This window comes from Gambusia affinis, linkage group LG16, assembly GCF_019740435.1.
Source record: "Gambusia affinis linkage group LG16, SWU_Gaff_1.0, whole genome shotgun sequence".
NCBI lineage: Eukaryota > Metazoa > Chordata > Actinopteri > Cyprinodontiformes > Poeciliidae > Gambusia > Gambusia affinis.
This window is the reverse complement of record NC_057883.1, coordinates 9432868-9452592: the sequence shown is the minus strand read 5'-3', so window position 1 is coordinate 9452592 and position 19725 is coordinate 9432868. Positions and strand designations below refer to the sequence as shown.

The 19725-nt window shown below is 40.9% G+C and overlaps 4 protein-coding genes across 5 annotated transcripts in view; all 4 read left to right on the top strand.

Annotated features, from left to right (window-relative positions):
* Positions 1–663: 663 nt before the first annotated feature.
* Positions 664–6051, top strand: LOC122846560 (inositol-3-phosphate synthase 1-A-like). The gene is made up of 11 exons (XM_044143591.1): positions 664–844; positions 941–1065; positions 1182–1343; positions 2249–2378; positions 2894–3087; positions 3189–3338; positions 3428–3646; positions 3759–3923; positions 4014–4127; positions 4787–5004; positions 5121–6051. Exons 2-11 carry the CDS (start codon positions 952–954, stop codon positions 5320–5322), a joined length of 1668 nt encoding a protein of 555 aa, XP_043999526.1. The 5' UTR covers positions 664–844; positions 941–951; the 3' UTR covers positions 5323–6051.
* Positions 6052–7009: 958 nt separating this feature from the next.
* Positions 7010–10118, top strand: tpgs1 (tubulin polyglutamylase complex subunit 1). The gene is made up of 2 exons (XM_044143085.1): positions 7010–7513; positions 8438–10118. The coding sequence occupies exons 1-2, from the start codon at positions 7155–7157 to the stop codon at positions 9093–9095; spliced, it is 1017 nt and encodes a 338-aa protein (XP_043999020.1). The 5' UTR covers positions 7010–7154; the 3' UTR covers positions 9096–10118.
* Positions 10119–10383: 265 nt separating this feature from the next.
* On the top strand, positions 10384–13782 carry LOC122846252 (protein ALP1-like). The gene is made up of 4 exons (XM_044143082.1): positions 10384–10677; positions 11584–12132; positions 12210–12370; positions 13238–13782. The coding sequence occupies exons 1-4, from the start codon at positions 10507–10509 to the stop codon at positions 13668–13670; spliced, it is 1314 nt and encodes a 437-aa protein (XP_043999017.1). The 5' UTR covers positions 10384–10506; the 3' UTR covers positions 13671–13782.
* A 1031-nt stretch (positions 13783–14813) lies between these two features.
* gna11b (guanine nucleotide binding protein (G protein), alpha 11b (Gq class)) overlaps positions 14814–19725 on the top strand; it is a 31836-nt gene continuing 26924 nt past the window's right edge. For both annotated transcript variants that reach the window (XM_044143083.1, XM_044143084.1), the window contains exon 1: positions 14814–16269. In XM_044143083.1, coding sequence (XP_043999018.1) covers positions 16134–16269 — 136 coding nt within the window. In that variant the 5' untranslated portion in view covers positions 14814–16133. The remainder of the gene's footprint in view (positions 16270–19725) is intronic.

The window sequence follows — 19725 nt, the reverse complement described above, 5'->3', positions numbered from 1 at the left end:
ATAATTAAAAGATGAAAAATGATTTTAAAGTGTACAACTTTATTTTTATGTAAAACATTTCTAGACTGAAATAAAAAAATTTGGCATCATTGGTGTCACTCATTTTGTTTATAGGAGGAAATGCTGCTTAGAATAATCTGGGTCAAAGTAGGAAAAACAATTAAAGCACGCACAACAGCTTAATCATTTAAACTGATAATGATTAATATGTCAGGCTGAATCGGTTATTGTCAATGTGAACCAATTTTTTGTAACATTTATGACTCAGAATTCATACATGCAAGCACTTCCAACTGCATGTAATTCTCCTGAATAAATACGTTTGCATTTGAAAGCACAAGAACAGCAACAAAATGAAAAAAACGCCATTAACACTATCATTTGGAGCTTTAACAAATGCTTTATTGGGTTATAAAGTGATCAATTCCAGCAATGAATTACTAAATTGTGCATTGTGTGATTCTACAAACAACCCTCTTTAGACATACGCCAGTGGAAGATTTTCTTCTCCATCAGAACCCTCCCTCTAGAATGGAATATTTCTGTCTTGTGGCCCGGCCCTCCTCGACTATCCTGGGCTTCAAAGCAGCGCTCCCATTGGCTGACGGTGCCACGCGCTAGCCTTTTGTCTGCAGCGACGCGCCTTACATAAAGAGATGGGGGTGTGCTGGTTGGGTTGAATCGGACGAGTTCGACGTACTAAGAAGAGGAGTCTGCTAGCAGGGGGAACCAACAGAAGCCATTCGACACTACTTCGCGACAAGGACTATAACTTTCCCGGAGAATATCCGACAACGACACTAGCGCTGAAAGCTTTTTCTTATCACGGGAAGAAGAAAATTAGGTTAGTTAGAGACGGTGTTTCTTGCTTAGCGGACGCCTGGAGCTAACAGGGAAGTGTTTCATTGCAAATCGTAATAACCCTTTTGTTGCTTTTCAGAGTCTGCCACCATGTCCGCGAGCATTCACGTTAACAGCCCTAATGTGAAGTACACAGACACTCACATAGAGGCGCATTACTCCTACCAAACCTCCTCTGTGTGTCAGGAGGGGAACAGAGTAACGGTCAGTACAGCTATAGTCATCAATACCAACTCTACCGTCATAGTAAATGTGCGGCTGCGCACAGACTGCCGTCTGTCCTAGTTTGCGTTGCTGACGTCGGTCTCTGTGGCCTACAGGTGACCCCCCGCTGCACCGAGATGACATTCCGCACCGAGCGGCGCGTTCCCCGGCTGGGCGTGATGCTGGTGGGATGGGGAGGCAACAACGGAACCACCGTCACCGCCGCTGTCCTGGCCAACAAGCTGGGTCTCACCTGGAGGACCAAGAACGGAGAAAAGGTGAGCGGAGGGACCCAGTTTGAAGTGCAGAAAATATAGAAAAATTCAGTTTACATTTTATAGTTGTTATATTTGAGATTGAGAGTAATATCATTATAAGAGTATAATTATTATAGGGTCCAGTTAATTACACAAATTTATGTTGGTGATGCATATACAGTACAGACCAAAAGTTTGGACACACTTTCTAATTGAATTCAATGAGAAGGTGTGTCCAAACATTTGATCTGTACTGTATGAAACTCAGGTTATTTTCTTAAAGAACCTCAGTTTGCTGACAATCCATTTTTATGTCTTATTTGTCTAAACATTTAATATCCCAAACTAAATGATGAATTTAGTCCAGAGTTCTTAAAAAAACACATAAACAATCCCTTTAATGTAGTTGTGAATGTAAGCTGTGAATCAGATATCAACTTCAATATAATTAGTAATCCATAGTCTATCGCCATTTTTATTTATTTGCAGGTGTTTCTTTATGGCACCCCCTGTTGTGTGCCACTCTGAGTGGAAAGTCATAGTCCTAGTATAAATAGTCCCACTGATCTCAGTTCATTTGACAAACTATGAGAAAATCTTTTTCTGTGAAAACCATTGCTAAGCTAATTAATATGTATTGTTTAATGCTATAATTAGTCTGTTATCCCACCTCTACTTTTGGTACCACCACTGATCATCAACTTCCTTTTCCTCCTTATTGGAGTGTTCATTCTCAACTATCAGAGATCCTAGATATTTCCCATAAAAGGGCGTGGATATGCAGCACTACCCTCGGTGGCCAACTCTGGTGTTTTCCTTATAAAACCAAATGTCTTCCTTTATGTGATGTAACATAGTTTAATCTGACCTATAACAGAATCAACTCACTTACTTTTTTGTCTTTTCTCTCATCTCTATTCCTTTAGAAAGCAAACTACTATGGCTCCCTGCTACAGGCGTCCACTGTTTGTCTGGGGTCAGGGCTGGAGGGAGAGGTCAACGTGCCATTCCGTGACCTGCTGCCCATGGTGCACCCTAATGACATTGTCTTTGACGGTATGGAGAACACCAGATATTCAGCTCAGGGGTTAACCTGAAACACCTCAGTGCGTTTATGTATGAGATTGAAGACATGGAGACTTTTGTTAGAAAAACCTGATCTTAAAGCTGTGGCTTGAAAATCCAATGAAAAGCAAGTTAATGTGAACCAGTGCTGCAAGCAAATAATTACACTGCGTAGGGCCTCCAGGCCAGCAGGGGGCCCCAAAATAGAAGATTTGTGTTTATGAGTCCTTTATTTTCACTCAACTTTGTAAACAAAGAGCTTAATTAAAAAGATTTCTTGAAATTTCATTGTGGCTAATACTTTTTTTAGTATAAATTTAGCATAGTAGATGACAATCTAGATGAATATCTTTGTGTTTCAATGGGAAACAGTAAATTTAAAGTCTACTAACTGCTGGCTCTGATATGAACTAATGTTCATATCGGAACATAGAGCATAGTGACGTTTCTCTAGTTGATCTGTGTTGTAAAAGTCCTTCAATTTTGTGATGGATCCATGTCTTCAGGTTGGGACATCTCCTCACTGGATCTGGGCAGAGCAATGGAGCGAGCGCAGGTGCTGGAATGGTCCCTGCAGGAGCAGCTGCGACCGTACATGAGCAGCCTCAAACCGAGGCCTTCCATCTATATACCCGACTTTATTGCAGCGAACCAGGAGAGTCGGGCTGACAACGTCCTCACTGGCACCATGGTGGAGCAGGTAACGGATGCTGCCACTCCCCTTTTCTTTTTGTTTTTGATACATTTTAGCTATTATTTCTGCCATTTTATAAAAAAAACAAAACGTAAATGATTTTCCAGATGGAGCAGATCAGAGCTGACATTAGAGACTTCCGTCGGTCCAGCGGGGTGGACAAAGTCATAGTTCTGTGGACGGCCAACACGGAGCGCTTCTGCGATATCGTCCCGGGGGTCAGTGACTCAGCCAAGAACCTGCTGGCTGGAATCCAGGTGAGAAAGAGCTCTACGTGAGGTTGCATTGAGCAGGTTTGGTTTGAAGTCTTCAATTCTCTCATCTGTGCACTTTTCCTCCTCCTCAGGCTGGAGCTGCAGAGATTTCTCCCTCCACTCTGTTTGCCGTGGCCAGCATTCTGGAGGGCTGCGCCTACATCAACGGCTCTCCACAGAACACCTTCGTCCCCGGGGCCGTAGAGCTGGCCATACAGAGAGGCGTGTTCATCAGCGGCGACGACTTTAAGTCCGGCCAGACCAAAATCAAGTCAGTTCTGGTGGACTTCCTGGTCAGCTCAGGCATCAAGGTAAGATTATCCCCGTTTTTTTTGTTTTGTTTTGTTTTGTTTTTTTGAAGGAAAGTAATCCAGGAAAAATGACAAATAAAGCAAATTCAGCAGCTGTGCTTCGTCTTGACAGCCTACGTCCATCGTCAGCTACAATCACCTCGGCAACAATGACGGGAAGAACCTGTCTGCCCCTCAGCAGTTCCGCTCCAAGGAGATCTCCAAGAGCAACGTGGTGGACGACATGGTCCAGTCCAATCCTGTGCTGTATAAGCCTGGGGAGAAACCTGACCATTGTGTGAGTGAAATATAAAAAGCACAAACTCACACTGGAACGTTTGTGTGGATGCTCACAGTGAACCTCTGCCGCGTCTCCCTCCTACGTCAGGTGGTGATTAAATACGTCCCATATGTGGGAGACAGCAAGCGTGCCATGGATGAGTACACATCCGAAATAATGATGGGCGGGCTCAACACCATCGCGCTCCACAACACCTGTGAGGTTAGTATCAATGCATTTTAGCAACAAAACCACCATGAGATACAAGTGGAAGCAGTCTTACTGCGGAGAGGCTCAGGAGCAACTGATCCCAATGATAATCCATCTATTTAAATCTAATACAAAGAGACACATGCAGGTCACACACTGTCTTAACCCTAACCCTAACATTCTGCTACTAGCTGGAAACAAAAGCACAACATCTAAGTTAAATTTGCAACAATTTGTAGTTGTTCATTACAAAACTCTTTAATTAGGGGACTTTTATAGGCACTTGTACTAGATTTTGTTTGGGGGCAACAAAGTAAATGGGGGAAAAGTCAAATATACAGTTTTTGATGGTATTTTTAACATTTGTATTCTAAATAGGGTAAATTAAAGACATTGGTCTTGATTTGGGATATTTTGACTTTGTCTCCCTCTAGTGGCTAAAAAGGAAAAAGGCGAGCATTTTTGCAGAATGCCTTGCTCACACCATCAGACATCTAGATAGCTTGATGTGAGACATAGCTCTTCTATATTTAAAAGCTTCATTTATTATATTACTCTAATTTGAACTTAGTTATTAATAATAATCAAGATAAGATAAAATAAAAGACGATTTGTTTTGACGCAGTTTGACTCTGCTTTAGTTTTCAGTTTTCCTCTTTGAATCTTAACAGGACTCGCTCCTGGCCAGCCCGATCATCCTGGACCTGGCTATCCTGACTGAGCTTTGCCAGCGAGTGACAGTCAGGCCTCAGGGAGAGGAGGACTTCCAGTCCTTCCACAGCGTCCTCGCTGTGCTCTCCTTCCTCTGCAAGGCCCCTCTGGTCCCATCAGGGACTCCGGTCATCAATGCCTTCTTCCGCCAGAGAGCCTGCATAGAAAACATTATGAGGTATGCATTCCTTTCAAATGAGAATGTGGTGTTTTTTTTTTCTCTCTAATGAACTGAACGGTCCATCCAGCACAAGAATTATAAGTTCTGACTGATCTTTTTTTGTTCTTGTCCAGAGCGTGCCTTGGTCTTCCTCCCCAGAACCACATGCTGCTGGAGCACAAGCTGCAGAGGAACTTCCTGACGGCGCACTCAACCTACACCAACAACGACGTGGCCACACTAAAAAAAGCCGCCCTCGCCAATGGGAACCATACCCCTGTACCGCTGAAAAACGGCATCTACACACACGAGAGCGACACGGCTTGCGCTATGTAATGACAGATATTCCACTGAAGCCCAAAAATGGACTGCTGCAAAGTTCAATGAATTGTTTGAGATGAACAAACACCCTGATTGATCAAATTTTGATCCAAATATAAAAATACAGTAACTAAATCTGCTTGAGGTTAGAGACCACAGTTGTTTAGAAATGTGTGGAAACCACACAGTAACTGACCAAGACTTTTGTGTACTCCACCTTTTTAACATTTCACTGTTTGTAAATTATTTAATGCTGTTTTTATGAGTTTACGATGTTTTAATTGAAGTAGGTTTTCATATTTAGAACAAATGTTACAGAACAAATGTACTGTATATAGATGTTTAATGCTTCTACTTGAATAGACGGTGTATAATGTTGAAAAGAGGGAATGTTGCATTCACTGGTTTTGTGTTGACATCTTGTTTCTGATGTATTGCAGAATTTTTAAAGGTTTTGTGTGAAATTGAGTATTTTACAATACAATTAGAATTTTTAGGTTGAACATTAAGTTTTTGTTAAATTTATCCAGTATCTCATGTTTGGTTAAATGTTTTAACAGACAGGCTGTACTTAATGAGTAAAGTAAGATATTTTTGCTCTGGATTTTATTTAAGAGTTTCAGTAAAGTTGCTAAACATGCAAGCTACACTTTTTTTTTAGACTTTAATATAATATTTTATCATTAACAATTATACCTTATGTTTTATTGGTCCAACTATTAAAATCCATACTAATTTAAAAAATAATGAATGTGTTTTTATTGTGACAAATTGCTACATATTTGCCCTTTTCTCATAAGGACAGATAAAACCAGAGGTGTGTAATTACAAAGTATAATTTTACAGCTACTTGACCGCAGATGTTCAAAGTTAAAGGAAAATTTTATTTCTCATCTTTATCATGAAAAGACAACCAGTTACCTGCCACTTAAATCCCTCTGTCACATGATTAAGGAAACAGCCAAATATCCCAGTTAATCACCAATTTTTTTTTCTAATTGAAGAATAATTGAAAGCACACATGCTCAGAATGTTGCTTTAATTCTTTCATGCATATTTCAGAAATCCTTGTATCTCCTATGGCAACCACTCTAAGGGTGCCTAAACGCTGCCTATTTCCACAAAGAAGGGCTGAAGAGCAGGAGCTTCTTAAAGTGACAGAGGCATATTTCAAATAGTCAAACTATGAAGTAAAATTTATTTTAAATAATATTTAATATATGTAGTATTTTATAACAAATGTTTAGAAAATATTTTTTACCCTTCTCTTTAAAAAAGATGGGAGATTTTTAAAAGCTTAATGAAGAGCTGAAGATGGAGTACTATTTTTAAACAGCTTTTCTAAGATCAAGACAACCATAAAGTAGGCTATATTAGGTTCAAGCTTAGAATGAATCATTTTTATGAACTATAGATTCTTTATAACTCAGTTTGGCTCAGATTTTTTTCAGTCAGGTACGATGCCAAAATTATTGTATGTGCTCTATCTATCTATCTATCTATCTATCTATCTATCTATCTATCTATCTATCTATCTATCTATCTATCTATCTATCTATCTATCTGTCTATCTGTCTATCTGTCTATCTGTCTATCTGTCTATCTATCTATCTATCTATCTATCTATCTATCTATCTATCTATCTATCTATCTATCTATCTATCTATCTATCTATCTATCTATCTATCTATCTATCTATCTATCTATCCAAATGTATTGTTCTTTACTGTAATTATACTGACAAATTTCAACAGTGCGCTATTATTGTGTGACGCACTGCTTCCTGCTTCCCGACCGGTGCTCCATCACTTCCGCTGCCGTTGCTGCGACACGGGACCTCAACAGCGATGGCTGACAAGGAGAAGCGCCGGTCTGCGGCTCTTCCTTCGGGGATGTCCTCAGGCAAAGCCGTCAAATCGGACACCGACAGGGAGTTCCTGGAGCAGGCCGGCGTCGGGGACCTGCTCCGCGGGGCCATCCTGAAGATGGTCGAAGCCAGGTCGGATGATCCCATCGGGTTCCTGGCCGACCACTTCTGCAACCTGGCCTCGGTTACGGACAGCGGGACGGCTGGATGCGGGGATGAAGACCAGCAGCAGCAGCAGCAGCAGCTGCAGAGCACCGGCCTTGCGGGCGCAGGCGCACAAGAGCAGCAGCGTCTCAACAGGGCGCTATGGCACCTGCGGCTGGCACATCACTCTCAGAGGTGTGGGAGGATTTTAGGCACCCGTAGACACCAGCATTTGTTAGCAGGATTACGATTCATCAGGCTACATTAGCTAATTTAGAAACACTTAAAATTTTACAAATGCATATGTTTTTTTTTGTTTTTCAAATTAATTCATTTTACAGAAACATCTTGCAAAGTATAATGTCATGACTTCCTGCGATAGATCAATACAAAATATTATTAGTTCTCATATTTTTGATGTACTTATCTGGAAACAGTAAGAGAAGGAGCTCGTGAGTCAGGTCAAGTTTATGTGTTTACAGCACATTTTCAGCAACAAGGCAGTTCAAAGTCCTTTACATTATAAAAACACCATACAGATGATGAAATAAGATGCTTGACGTGCATGCAAGTTTGGGAGAAAACAAACACTGCACCATGAACACCCCACCCCAGCAGTAAATATTGTGATGGCAGCGATACGCCACCACGATATTTATTGTGTATTTTTTAGAGAAAAAAAACATGTTTATATTATCTTCTACTTTACAACTAGGCAGTTTTGTGTTGGTCATCACTTAAAATCGTAATTAAAAACACTGAAGCTTATTGGTGTAATGTGAGAAAAATGTGAAAAAGTCTAAGGTGTTTTTTTTTCATAATGAAATTAGTACAATATGTTAGTATACTGGCAGTAATGACTTTGAAAATGTCTGTTTACTGAGCTATTTTTTCAGTACGACAATTTAGCACTGTTGTCAGAAAGACCAAAATATTTGATTATTCACCCAGCTATAAAAAAAATCTCCCTGGTCTTATTTGTCTCTAGCCCTGTCTCCGAGATTATTGTTTTTCTGTAGCTGCTGGGAAAATAACAGTCAATACGCACCATTACAAACAACAAACTAAAAAAAAAGAAATTTCTCTACTCATTGACCATATGATTTTTCTGTATTTTAGATCAGCTTTCAGCAACAATGTTCGTGTGGCATACGACCTCCTGAACCTTAACGGGTGTCTAAGGCAGGCAAGTGAGAATCCGGAGGGCCCAGATGGTTCCTGCCTTGACGTCCCTCCTGACTCAGAGGGCAGCGGGGGCGTAAAAGGAGGTCTCTACATGCAGACTCTGGAGTGCCTCTGCAGTGAAGGCGGCGTCCCTGCCTCGACCTCCGCCCCGCTCCTGCGACGTCTCTGTTGTCAGGACCACGAAGCTGTCCCTTACGATGTCTTCCGTCACGGCGTGCTCACCTGTGCTGTTTTCTCGGACTACATCCGGCAGGCTCAGAGGCTTTACGCCGAGGTGTGCTGCCCCGATCAGGGCCCCGCTTCCAGGGCGCTGTGCTCCGCGGTGCTTGGGACCTTAAAGGAAGCGCTCGAAACCTCCCAGGACTGTGACGCAAACTGCTTCGTTAATGCCAACACTAAATCTAGTGCTTGTTTGGAAGCAAATGCGAAGGCTATCCGCTACTTGGAGGCCAGCGCCAAGATATCCCCGCACAAACTGGCGCAGGCCATGGCCGAATCCCAGACCCGCGGGCCCGGTGGCGACATGGACGCAAAAGAGTTTGAAAACGCAGCCGCAGACCTGTTCATCGCTCGTGTAAAAGTTGTATCCTAGAGCTACTTAGAGGTCATGAATGTACAGCAATAAGCAATCCTTAGAATGTATTCATCTCTAACATGCATCTGAAAACTCCAGAATAAAAACAAACCTTAACACTAACAATAAACTCAGTCAAAACTTTTGATTTCTGATATTTTATCAAATCAGCTCCTATAAGTATTCATCCTCAGAAACAGTTTTTTAATGTAAAAAAACCAAAACAAAACAAAAACAACACGTATTTCTGCAAGCGTAGTTACTTTTTTTAGTATCTAGATCACAGATTCTTTTAGGGAGAGACATTTTGAAATAGTAGTACAAGCCCTTGACTTGTTGGTTACATCATTAAAAACAAAAAGGAAAAAATAAATCTTATCTATTGCTGCTGAATGCTTTTTTTTTAAAGGATGTGATTTAATTAAACGTGCAGGTCATTATTTCCCAGAAGTCTTGTATTTCCAAATTGGAAAAGTAACAAAAATATCAATCAGAATTCCTATGTTGGCAGGCTGAGGTGTCTCTCCAACCTCACTATCAAAATCTAATATGGCTGCCACATAAAATTTAGCTACACCTGCTGTAAGAAATGTTGATTAGCCCTTCTGATGATTTGTGTCTCAAACTTTTCATGCATACACAGAACCTCTTTTTGTAAATATTGCTCACCAAGCAATATTATTTGAAAGAAAATACAGAAACATACATTTTTTTATTTTACAATCAATGAAGAGGCTAGCCTCATTTAGGGGTTCCTTTTCATCCAAAGTTGCGAACTCGCACCTGATCCTCCCAAGAAAATTGGCATTGACGAGGAGGGGAATCAAAACATTCTCCATTTGGGTTCTCTATTGTGACTAAATGTGTCAAAAAATGGGGATGATAATGACATTCTAAAAACAACCCAACGTGTCTGGAAACTTCTACCAAATCATTGCGTCACTAAACATTTAGGTCTGAGAAGAAAGTAAAAAATTAATTACAAGCACAGGACAATAAAGTACTACCATTACTACTACTACTACTACTACTACTACTACTACTACTACTACTACGAACAGCTGGAAATTCAACATAACACAAAGGAACAACTTTAAAAAGAAAAACCTGTTAAAGCCACAACAAACAGCATTTGCGTAAATCTCTTTCTGTAGCTACAGTGTCAGTTTTACTGCATTTCGGAGGATAGTACTTTGTAAAGTCCGTTTAATTATCAATAAAAAAATGAAAATTGGACTTTGATCGATCTTTGACGTCCAGACGCAGTGACTATGTATGACCACTAGATGGCAGCACCATTTAGAAACAAACATTCGATGCAAAGCCGGAAGTAAACGACATAGCTTGGTTGTCAGGTCTCTAACCGTTCAGATAGGTTAGTATGATGCTCTCGCCGTATCCGAGTTAACTCCCGGTTAATTTCTCCAGAATGGGAGACGAGGAGGAGCAGCAGCAGCGCTCCTTGATGTTTCTCCTGACCTACATGTTGCTAAAGCGCAGGAGAGACCTAAACCACGCAGACATCCAGAGGCGAGATGAAATCCAGAGGCGCATCCGACATCGACAGTACTTCTTCCAGAGACAGAGGAGGATGCTCATGGTCAGTGCTATGGGAGTCGGTTCGGTTTGGTAATAATCTATAATTACTGGCGCTTGGAACGCAAGTTTTAGTTAAAATGTTTAGAATCCAGAGCTGAACTCAAGGTATGGGGACCAATAAAGTCCCCTTTTGCACATCTAAGTGTGTTGTGCATTTGTACCCCAGGGAAACTCAGGTAAGAGTTTTGAAGCATTTCTCTTTATGGTGGCTTTCTTTCATTCATTCCCTCATAAAGGCTGGCAGTATAGAAGAAACTACTAATTTTGTCAACATACAAAAACATATGATGCTTTTGTTCATATGTGTTCTCTAACAAATCTTCACACAAATTACATTTACCATTTACTTAAACGATGTCTTGTGTAGGCAAGCAGTGGAAATAGATTTTATTCATGAATAAAGGGACTGAATACATGCTGCCCACATTTTCAGGGTTGAAACCAATGATTCATATCCTTCCACAGTACAATTATAAATTGTTTTTTCTTGGTTTATCCCCTTGCCCTGCGACAGACTGGCGACCTGTCCAGGGTGTACACCGCCTCTCGGCCGGAACGCTAGCTGGAAATAGGCATCAGCAAAATGGATGGTTTATCCCCCCGCACCCCCAAAATCTAATAAAATACACTAAACTTTATTTGTTTTATATGGTTAAGTGGGGGAAATGCTTAATGTGAACGCTATTGGAAAGTACTTTTAAAGCCATACCCAAATAAACCAAAGAAAACACTTTCTTATTGACTTGTAACCTGTATAGAGGAGACTAGAGCTTGTCTTTACCTTATTTAGCTGATGTAGCCTATATGTTTGTGTCTTGAGAAGACCCAAATATTCGGAGGATGACAAGCAAGCTTGAAACTTCCAGCCTCTTCCAAAAGCAGTTCTTCTTCTTCTCTTCCCCAACAGATGATGATAGCGGGAGGAATGCGCTCCAACGTCCGCATCCGCACCCGACCCTGGACAACCACTCCCCGCTCCGATTGGTGGGAGAGGGTGGTGATGACGGAGTTCCAGCCCTCTGATTGGCTGGACAAATTCCGGATGAGCCGGGAGACCTTCTTCTACCTGTGTGAGAAGCTGAGGCCCCGCCTGGCGCGCCAGGACACAAGCTTCCGGCTGGCGCTGCCGGTGGAGAAGCGCGTGGCCGTGGCCCTGTGGCGTCTCGCATCCAACGTTGAGTACCGCACCATCAGCACTCTCTTCGGCGTGGGGAAGTCCACCGTGTGCAGGTGTGTCAGAGACATGTGCCACGCCATCGTGGCTCTCCTCAGCTCCACGTACCTGCGTCCCCCCACCGAGCAGGAGCTGGAGGAATCGGCCCAGCTCTTCCACTCCTACTTGGGCTTTCCTCACTGTGTGGCTGCCATCACAACGCTTCACACAGCCATCATCACCCCATCGAGCAACGCGTCAGACTACGCCAACCCCGCTGGCTGGCTGTCTGTCCTGTCGCAGGTGTCTGTGTGGCTCAGTCTAAATCGCTTTCATCCGATTTAGACTTTCTTCTGTAACATATTTTGCTTTCTCTCCAGGTTGCTATCAGCGGTCAGGGCTACTTCTGGGATGTATGTGCCAGTTTCCCCGGTGGGACCGATCCAGCTGAGATCTTACAGAACTCCGCTCTGTGGGCCACAGCTGCTGAGGGAGGACTGTCTCCTGCCCAAACGCCCATCTTCATGGGAAAACCACTTAGGTACAGTTAGGAAGAAAGTAAACACTTCTATCCAGTAACACGTCACAGATGACAGAACAACCTTCATAGGATGACAATGGATCGGCTAAAATCACCCTTCAGTCTTTTTGCTTCACTAATATTTCTCTTTTTTTTGTACAAAATGTGATCTAAGGCTTGGAAACATGGCTGAAAAACAAATCACAATATAAGTGCTTCATATCAGTTGATATCAATGATTATTGATTGGTTTGTTGTACTCATTTTCTCCTTTCTCACCACCCCGTTGTGTTTTAAGCAATTAGGAGACATGGTAGCGAAACATGAAACTGCTGTTGTGCAAATTACTAAAAAATATATATTAAATTATTTCAAAACCTTTTGCAAAAAATAAAAATCTGTTATTTTCAGCAACAGCGCCCTCGTCCCAAAAACAATAACCAAAGATTCTCTTACACGTCATTTCAAACTCCATGTAGACTAAAAAACTTGAAATGAATTTAAACTGGGAAATCTTACTTTTGACAATTAGAACAACTAAAATGAAACAAGAAACAACATATGTATGGGGGGGGGGGAAACTGTAAATAAATGGTAAAATGAAAGAATTCACTTTTAAGATTAAGGTAATCAAAATTTTGAATACTGAGCATAAAATTAACAAAACTGGACACCAATCAAAAAAAACAACAAAAAAAAACATCTCTCCTGCTATAAAATATGTAAAATGAGACCGCAAGAAAGGCTTTTAGCGTGTGAAAAAAAAAAATGAAAGGAAATTACGTTGACCAGCTCAGCCTCAGAAGTGGAATTTATAAGTTGTTTACTTGCTTGTGTCTGAGGGCCGTGTTTTTTATTTTCAGCCTGAAACCCATCTACTGTCTGCAGGTATGTGTTGCTGGGGGAGGCCTGCTACCCGCTCCAGAGTTGGCTCATGAAGGCCTATCCGGAGCAGAAGAGCCGACGGGGATGTCGCACGGCGTTGCCGGAGCCGCAGCAGCTGTTCAACCGCCGCTTCAGCAGAGCCCTGCGTGCCTCGGAGGAGGCGCTGCTGAGGCTCAGGGCGCGCTGGCAGTGCCTGAGTAAGAGGAACGACTGCGGGCTGGACGTGGTGCCCACCATGATGCTGGCCTGCTGCATTCTGCACAACATGTGCGAGTCCCACAGAGATGCCTTCAAAGCAGAGTGGCAGGTGGAGGTGTGTGAGGCAGAGAACCCCCAGCCCTGCCACAAAGCCCTGGCTCCTACCAGCATGGACCAAAGTGATGCTGAGGAGGTCCGAGGCCTCTTCTGTGACTATTTCCAACAGCAAAGAACCTGAATTTAGCTGCTGAAAAAGCTTTCTTAACTGGCGAATCAATTTTGTCTTTGCAAATATATAACCTACTGAATTTGTGCATTCGAGGCATAAACACTTTTTGATGTTGAACATATACAGGTGTGTGGTTTCATTTTCTCTTTAAACAGCAGCATGTTGACTTCTCTGTCTGTTACCAGTGTGGCCTCCATTAAGGCCAGTTCAGTCTGGTCTGTTTTCTTACAGAGATGCTAAACCTAACCTGAAGATGTTGTCCACCGCCAGATAAACGCAGGTGCATTAATGCAGTTACAATAACAATCCCTTGAACTATTGCACATTTTGCCACATGCAAATTTCAATGGATTTTATGTGACAATCTAAACGATATGCATATTTGTATTTTTATATATTTTAATGAAAGTGAAAAATGATGTAATGGGTTTGTATTCACCCTCCCAGAGCTGGTGCTTTACAGAATCACATTTTTATATGTAGCTGGAAGTCTATAGTGTCTCTACCAGCTTTGCACATCTAAAGACTGATTTCTTTTCTTCCCCTCTCCGTTCTTATTTGCAAAATACCTCAAGAAATCTTCATTATGGCTGTATGTTTATGGTTGTTAAGGTTGTTAGTGTTTTCCTTACTTAGCCCGTCTGCTTGGTTGGACAAGCTGTGATCTAGGGCTGGGCAATACTGCTAAACTGTTGCAAGTTTTATTTGTTATTATGGTCAAATTTAGAAACAGTAAAGTGAGTTTTTTTAAGCTTGAGATATTGTATAACTTATCCCTGCTATAAATGTCTCAACTCTATCCCTCACTTGCTGGCATATTAATTGGCATTTATGATGCCATTTGCTCACCAATGTTCTCCAACAAACCTCCAAGGCTCTGGTGGCAGCTGAATTTAAACTGAGAATAAATGACAGATGGCTAGATTCTGTTTACAAGTTAAGCAATTTCTGGAGGTAGATGACTGCACGGCATTTTTAGTTAGTAGCACATGGTTTTCTGATTTTTTTCTTATTTTTTCTTAGCAGTAAAAAAATTGTAATAATTAAGTTTTATAAATTCAGCATTTTGCAAGGCAGTTTAAGCTGTTTCTGAAAGAGGAATAATACTTATATATTAAAAAATATTTTAGTTGCTATAAATGTATTATTTATTGCAATAAATATATTATTTATTGCAAATAAAATATACGCGGTTCACAGATTGTAGTTGCGTAGCCCACAAAATTTGTGAATGAGTCTTATGCAATTCTTCCCCCTGGCCTCAAGATGTCGCTGCAGTTCCAGCCCACCTTTGCCTTCTGGTTACATCGTTTTTGTTTTGTTTTTTTGTAATGCGGCGGTGCCGCTTCGGTGCTTTTAAAATGTGGGTCTAGTTCCACTTTAACACCATGCTCCATGCATACTTTCTCATTTTCGCAAACCTTTGTTTAGACCACACCATACGTGTCCAACATTTATAATATGAGACGGTTATATATCCTGTGGATCATTTTCGCATCTCATGGACGTAAGTTGGGGCGCTCGGATACAAATCCCTCCCCGAGATCCGCCTCGCTCATTCAATTGGTCTGCCCCAAACCTGTTTCATGCAGTCCACCGTCTGTCAGTCAACGCCGCGCTTCCCTCCTCCGCCTCGCTTGGCAGCATCCAGGAGTGTGCCCACCTTATTCCTGCGACGGGCATTTGATGTGAACATATTTACGGCAAGAGCCGGAGTTTTTTCTCCGTTATTACTAGTTTTTTTGCACTAGCGTTGTCATTTACCGTCGGGATGACTCAGGATGTAACTGGGTGTTGTCCTGTTGTTTTTAGCTAGGCGGACAAATTCCTTCAACCAGCCTGCTGTTTCAATCACTGCCGGCTGTCACTACGTTAACCGAGGCGCTGTTTAGTTGGGCGAGCTAGCGGGCTAGCAGGGCGAGCACTCCCGATTGTCTTCGGCCTAATTTAGGGGAGGTTGTGCTGATGTTGTTGGAATAACGCCGAAGAGACTGCGGACACATCAGCTGCCACCTGGTTGGATGCTGCAGGTTTGAACCACTCTTGACGGATGGTGAAGATCGAATTGGAAAAGGCAGTGACAGAAAAAAAAACCTAAAGGGGCTTTAAGTTGCTGCCATTAGGAACAAAAAAGCAAAAATACCTAAGCTGTGTTCAGAGCGGTGCAGTCAGAGGAGCCCCTTCCAGTGTGAATCTCCCGTGATTTACAGTGGAACATCCGGGTGAAGTCGCGCTTCTTCCCGGCCGGGGGGACAACTTGACAGCGAGGCCCCTTGGCTAAGTTTCCCCTCCCCCAGCCCCGACCATCCATCCATCCGTTCGTCCATCCAGTCCAGTCCAGTCCAGTCCGACTGACCGCCTCCTCCTCGCTTGCTTGAGAGCCAAGCGAGGGCCGGGGATTCGGGAGAAACGGAAACCGTGAGCCAGCGTTCGTCAGGTCCCGTTTGATCCGGGCTGCCACAACCAGGGGGGATGACTCTGGAGTCCATGATGGCTTGCTGCCTGAGCGAGGAGGCGAAGGAATCGAAACGAATCAATGCAGAAATTGACAAACAACTCCGCCGAGACAAGCGGGACTCCAGGAGAGAGCTGAAATTGCTGCTGCTCGGTATGTAGCATGAAAACGTTCAAGCACCGTTATCGCTCGCAGTGGTTTGTTTTGCTGTGTGGGCAACTTACCGTCTTCGGCCTTTTTGGCAATGCTAACAAATATGCTACCCAGGCTGCTAACTGGAAGACAGGTTTCACTATGAGGCTTTTAATAAGATTTCTCCGAAATGCGCTGCATGAATTCTGATTAGTTGGGGAGGAAAAAAAGACAATCGGCATTTAAATTGACCAGGGGCGTGTACGTGAAAAGCACGGACAAATAGTGAATCAAAGGTTTCCTGGGAGCAGATGTGTAAAAAAATAAATAAATAAACGAAAATTTAACCACTAAAACACATAATTTGCTAAACAAATTTAAAACAATTGTAAATACAATTTGTCGGCCACACGTTTTCCAAAACCTGGTCATTAATCATTTCCATTGTGCTACTGCCTCTCCTTGATGAATGATTTCATCTGCACTATGGATCAAACTGTTGCAACTTTTATTGGTTGTTGTGGTCAAATTTAGAAAATGGAAAATTAAGAATTTACATAGCTATTTCTATTTATCCGCGAGTCATTAACATTTGTGACTTCTCCTCTTTTTTTATTTAGAAGTGAGTGGATGATAGTTAGAAATACACCGAGCTGGCTTTTCCTGCCCGATACAGATTAGATTTTTCTGTAGATTATTTTTTTTTTATGCAAAGTGCTGATTTGTCTACTTGAATTTTTTTAAGTGCGCTTTGATGGAGTTAGCAGTTATTTTTTTTAAATTACATCCAAAAAGCAGTAATTACATTATTATCCATGTTTATAAGTATATCTCCATAACGTGATTTTATTTGTCTTCAGATAATTCAAAAAGGTATAAAGTTAAATATGTAGTGATGTGGGGTTTTCTGGTCAATACAGATTTTCTGAGAGGTCTGACCTGTTGGATCTGAATTTGACATATTCAGAATTAAAATTTTCTTTTACCATGTTGTTGTAGTTTTGTTTTGTTTCTTTACAACTTGCACATTGCATCTAAACGTTTTCTTTTACTTGACCATCATGTCAATAATGCATGTCTGCAGACCTCTTCTTCTTCTTCTTCTGTGACAGTCCCTGTACAGTGAATGAACTGTGATGCAACTTTGTTAGCCGTAAGAGCCTAAAGAATATTTAGCATGCTCTGAACTTCAAATAGCACATTCAGGGAGTTTCTAGTGTCTACCGAGCTCATACCAAAGCAATCTCATGCTGCAAACTGTAATTAGCCTGCGACACGTCTTGCCATTTGTTAAAAGAAACTTGTGAAATGATTTTGTTACCATTTGTAGCAACTCTCGAAGCAAAGTTCTGGGTGCATTAGGAGGCATGTGAGCTGTTAAGCAGTTTGCTCATTTCTGTACAGCAGTTGTTGGGTTGTTTGTTTTCCAGCTGCAAAAACACCAGCTACTGCACGAAGAAAGCTCTCTCGCTTTTGCTGCGAAAGTAAATGCTATGAAGCGAAATGTAGAGAAATGGGACTTGGCTGTAAAGGAAAGCAAAAGGTTTTTTTAATTAATTAATTTTTTTTTTAATGCCAGCACTTTGGATCTGTCACGAATGATCGTTGAATCAGTTTCAGAAATTCTCAGTGAGATTTTAATGAGATGCTGTGTGAAAATCTGCCACAATATTTGGACATTTAACACATCTGCATTAGCAAAAAATGGAAATTAGTTTGAAGTGTCCATTTATTTCTACAAGCAATTTCTATGAGAGACCCGTTTTTAAACAGTTATTTAAATCGCAATAACTATAGTTGACAGATTTAATGTGAAAACAAGCCAGTCTGAGTGTAATTATGAGAATAAAAGATTGAGTGAAATGATGGGGAAAATATTAGCACTACTACTACTAATAATAACATGTTGACACATTTTTGTTTCAGTAAAGCAGTCAGACATTTTGTGCAACCGCTTCACTTTTTATTGATACATTTTCCACAAATATTTTACAAAAACATAATATTGACTCTGCAGAACTTGCAAACAGTAATCAAAAACGCAACCAACGGTTGTTGCTTGTTTTGCATAAAATAGTTCAGTGCAGGACTCCATCTTTTTTGCACTACTGAGATTTTTTTTTTTTTGCACAAACAACATTCTGCAGATATTTGTGAACTGTGCTGCATGTCGTTCCATCCTGCACTGTTGGCTCGTCTCATTTTGTACTCTGTAGATGGTTAAAATGGCAGCCATCTCCTTCATTTCACTAACGTTAACATAAATTACTTGAATCTAAATTATGCTTGTAAGGCTTTTGGTCACCTTACAGTTTTGATCAATTTAATTACAACTTTTTGAAGGCGCCATTTTCCACTAGATGTCTCGGTTTCTAACCAACACAAGCACATTTCAAACTTTCTTTGACGACTTCTGTTGTTCAGTAAAGTTTAATGCGGTTAGTTTGGGATTTAGTTTGAATTTGCCATTGAGGCTAATTATAATGTTACCTAATTAAATGAGATTGGTGTAAACCAGTGATGATGCAGGTAATGAGGAAATTGATGATTGACAGAGTAATTACATAATTAGAGCTGCAGAATTCACTATTTTCTGTTTGTGTTTAAATCGGTAGTCAAAAATACACTTCCTTGCACGTTATTTTTTAGTTTCAGAAACCTTAACTATTGCAGAATGATCTTGTACTATCAAATTAATCAGTTTCAACTTCTATCGAATTAAAGATTACACAGTGTTAAGAACATTTAGTTGAGTATTTCCACAACAAAACATAATTTCTCTCCGTTTTGCCTCCAGTAGACAACAGGAAGAACTCGGTTCAGGAGAACAATAGAGAACACTTCAGCCACGTTGCACAGTTTTTGAGTTTGGAGCTGTTCTGTTTCTACCTGTTGTAATTTCCCATCTCATAATTGTTAGGACAACTTTCACCTGTCATTGTAATCATTTTTATTCGATACTGTGCTGCTACTACAAGAAAATTATTGCAAAATCGAAGTTTAGTGTAGAAATAAACATTACAATAATCACTAGTAACTGTAAGATGTATCTGTATAAAAAAAACCTAATAATGATAATCAATACATTTCAATAGGTGCGTTGTAGTTGACTAGAAAAGGTAAAGTAGCTGTTTTTCTTTTAAAGTGTAATGTATTTAGACCCACCTATTGTGACTGAAGATGTTCAGGATTGCTGTACAGATGGAAATACTAGCAGTTATTTAGTTAATTATTTTTACACCAATTTATTGGCAGTTCAAAGGCTGAAAAAACATCAAACATTTTTTTTTAATGCATCAAGCTTGAAACTGAACTTTTTTTTCATTATCCTGCACCTAAATGTGCTTTTTCAATTCAACAATGGAACAGATTTGTGTCAGCAAATCTTGCACATAATTTGTGTTGTTGTTTGTTTACCCAGATACAAATTTCTGAGACTGATTCTAAAATTTAGATATAAAGAAAGTTGGTTACATA

Coding starts and splice junctions, on each gene's coding strand:
- tpgs1 (XM_044143085.1), top strand. CDS start 7,155: ATGGCTGACAAGGAGAAGCGCCGGTCTGCGGCTCTTCCTTCGGGGATG. Junction 7,514..8,437: donor CTGGCACATCACTCTCAGAG/GTGTGGGAGGAT, acceptor TCTGTATTTTAG/ATCAGCTTTCAGCAACAATG.
- LOC122846560 (XM_044143591.1), top strand. CDS start 952: ATGTCCGCGAGCATTCACGTTAACAGCCCTAATGTGAAGTACACAGAC. Junction 3,339..3,427: donor ACCTGCTGGCTGGAATCCAG/GTGAGAAAGAGC, acceptor CCTCCTCCTCAG/GCTGGAGCTGCAGAGATTTC. Junction 3,647..3,758: donor TGGTCAGCTCAGGCATCAAG/GTAAGATTATCC, acceptor TCGTCTTGACAG/CCTACGTCCATCGTCAGCTA.
- LOC122846252 (XM_044143082.1), top strand. CDS start 10,507: ATGGGAGACGAGGAGGAGCAGCAGCAGCGCTCCTTGATGTTTCTCCTG. Junction 10,678..11,583: donor GACAGAGGAGGATGCTCATG/GTCAGTGCTATG, acceptor CTTCCCCAACAG/ATGATGATAGCGGGAGGAAT. Junction 12,133..12,209: donor GGCTGTCTGTCCTGTCGCAG/GTGTCTGTGTGG, acceptor CTTTCTCTCCAG/GTTGCTATCAGCGGTCAGGG.